This window comes from Vollenhovia emeryi, unplaced genomic scaffold (genome assembly GCF_000949405.1).
Source record: "Vollenhovia emeryi isolate VEMERY1.0 unplaced genomic scaffold, V.emery_V1.0 DF941934.1, whole genome shotgun sequence".
Lineage (NCBI taxonomy): Eukaryota > Metazoa > Arthropoda > Insecta > Hymenoptera > Formicidae > Vollenhovia > Vollenhovia emeryi.
This window is the reverse complement of record NW_011964432.1, coordinates 1,935-4,413: the sequence shown is the minus strand read 5'-3', so window position 1 is coordinate 4,413 and position 2,479 is coordinate 1,935. Positions and strand designations below refer to the sequence as shown.

General features: G+C 43.1%; 1 protein-coding gene across 1 annotated transcript; it reads left to right on the top strand.

The window, feature by feature from the left end:
• The first annotated feature begins 560 nt into the window (after nucleotides 1–560).
• Nucleotides 561–1,562, top strand: LOC105570739 (uncharacterized protein PF11_0207-like). The gene has a single exon (XM_012028179.1). The coding sequence runs from the start codon at nucleotides 561–563 to the stop codon at nucleotides 1,560–1,562; it is 1,002 nt and encodes a 333-aa protein (XP_011883569.1).
• Nucleotides 1,563–2,479: the final 917 nt, after the last annotated feature.

Here is a 2,479-nt window from a genome sequence, read left to right as displayed (position 1 = left end):
CCATTTTTTCTCGGGATAATAATTATTTTGCTTAATTTCCAGTCTTAAAATGTTCCTTATATAATAAGAATATAAAAACGTACTTTGTGATTGGTTCCACTAATCAAACTGAATAATTTATAAATATTTATATATGTCTTTCAAATATTTTGCATAAAATACATTAAAATTATGCGGACTTCCGTTTCCGGTGTGATCGAGAGTGACACGTGCGAGAATAGAGCGAGAATTGTGAGAGAGAGTGAGAGGAGCGAAGCGAGAGTGAGAGTGAGTGGAGGTGAGAGTGCGAAGGGAGAGAGACGAAGGGAGAGGTGGGAGATAAAGGGCAGACAGAAAGGGATTCGGGAGAAGAGAAGATAGGAGAGAGATAAAGGAGACAGGTTAGGGCACGGAACAAGAAACGCAGAGAGAGGTAGTGGGAGTGGTAGGAGCGGCGGCAGGCGCGAGCGCCAGAAGACATAGAGTAGGCAGAGCGCAGAGGGGAAACTAGATAGGGAGAACGGGTAGTACAGGCGGGACATAGAGTAAGAGTAGAGAAAGAATAGGGAGGGGAGCTAGAAATGGAAGAAAACGGCGGGGAGAGTCAAGAGGATAGAATAGAATTAGAGAGAATAAAGAGAATGAAAGAAAAGGGAAGAAGCGGGAGTACAGGAATATTAGATGAGATATGGAAAAGGAAGAGAGCGGAGTTAGATAGTAGTGGAGGGGAGGACATATTTAGGAAGAGTAGGAAAACAGTGAGATCGCCGAAGGAGAGGGTAGGGGAAGGAGAGAATAGTTTAGAGGATGTGTTAAGGGAGATGATGAAGGAGCTGAGGAGGGAGGTAAGGGAAGATAGCAGAAAGATGATAGAAGAGTTGAAGGAAGAATTTAGAGAGAGGGAGAGGAAGGCAAGAGAAGAAAGAGAAGAAATAATAAGAGAAGGGAGGGATCAAATGAGGAGGTGGATGGAGGAGAAGGAGGAGATGAAGAAACACATAGAAAGGATAGAGAGAAAAATGGAAGAGATACAGGCGAAGGTTCAAGGATCGAATGGAAACGGAGGAGAGGTAAACGAGGAGGTGAAGAGGATGGAAGGGAAGATGAGAGGTATAGAGATAAGACTGGAAAGGGAGGAGAGAAAAAAGAGAAGGAAGAATATAGTAATAAGAGGGATAAGAGGAGGAAAGGAGAAAGTAGAGACGGAGATTAAGAAAATAATGAAAGATAATGGAATAAAAGAGGAAGGGTTGGAAATTAAAAGGATAGAAGAAGGAAAAGAAGGAGAAGTAAAACTAGTAGTGGTAAGGATAGAAGAATTGGAGGAGAAGAAGAGACTGATGAGAGAAAGAAGAAAGATAGGAGAAAAGGGAATAAGAATCGAAGATGATCTAACGTGGAAACAAAGAAGGATGAGATGGCAATTGGAAGAGATAGCAAGAAAAGAAAAAGAAAATGGTAGAAGAGTATGGCTAAGATACGGACGGATTCAGATAGAGGGGAAATGGTGGAGGTGGGATGAGGATGAAGAAGTAATAAAGGATGGAGAGGGGACGATATGGAAGGAGAAGGGGGGCGAATAGATGAGATAAGGGGTGAGAAAGAGGAAAGGAGAAGGAGATATGAGATAGAGAGGAAGATGAAAAGGGGAGGGGGAAAGAACTATAGTAGAGGTAAAGGAAGAGAGGAAGGAGGGGGGAGAGTAGAGGAGGGTGGTGAAGAGGTAAGAGGTAGAAATAAGAAGGTGCAAAGAGGAACAGGGGAGGTTGATATGCAGGAAATAGGGAAAGGTAAAGGAGCGAAGGAGGAGGCAGATAGACCTAGAAGAGAGGATAGAGAGAGACTAAAGATAGCATTTTGGAACGTAGCAGGGATTTAAGTAGCAATGATAGAGAATTCTGGAGAGATCTGGAGAAATGGGATGCAATAGTAATGATGGAGACGTGGGTGGAGGAAAAAGGATGGGGAAAGGTGAGAGATAGGCTTCCAGAGGGATTCATATGGAGAATGCAGGCGGCAGTAAAGAAGAATAGGAAAGGGAGGGCGGCAGGAGGAATGATTTTAGGGGTAAGGAAGGAGGTAGCGGTAAAGGAAACAGAAGGAGAGGAAGAAATGGAGGGAGTGGTAGTGGGGAGGATAAAGAGCGATAAGAAGATAATTAGGGTGGTAGGAGTATATGTAAATGGGGATATGGAGAGAAAGCTGGATAAGTTAGAGAATTGGATGGTACAAAAAGAAGAAGGAATAGGAACAATAATTGGAGGGAATTTTAATGCAAGGACAGGGGAGGAAGGAGGAAAAGAGAGCATTGAGGGAACGGATGGGTGGGAGTTTAAGAGAAGATCAAAGGATAAGAAGTTAAATAAGGAAGGAAGGAGGCTGACCCAATTTATCAAGGAAAGAGGATGGTTTATTCTAAACGGAGGAATAAGAGGAGACAATGAAGGGAACTGGACATACACAGGAAGAAGAGGAGAGTCAGTGATTGATTATGTTATGG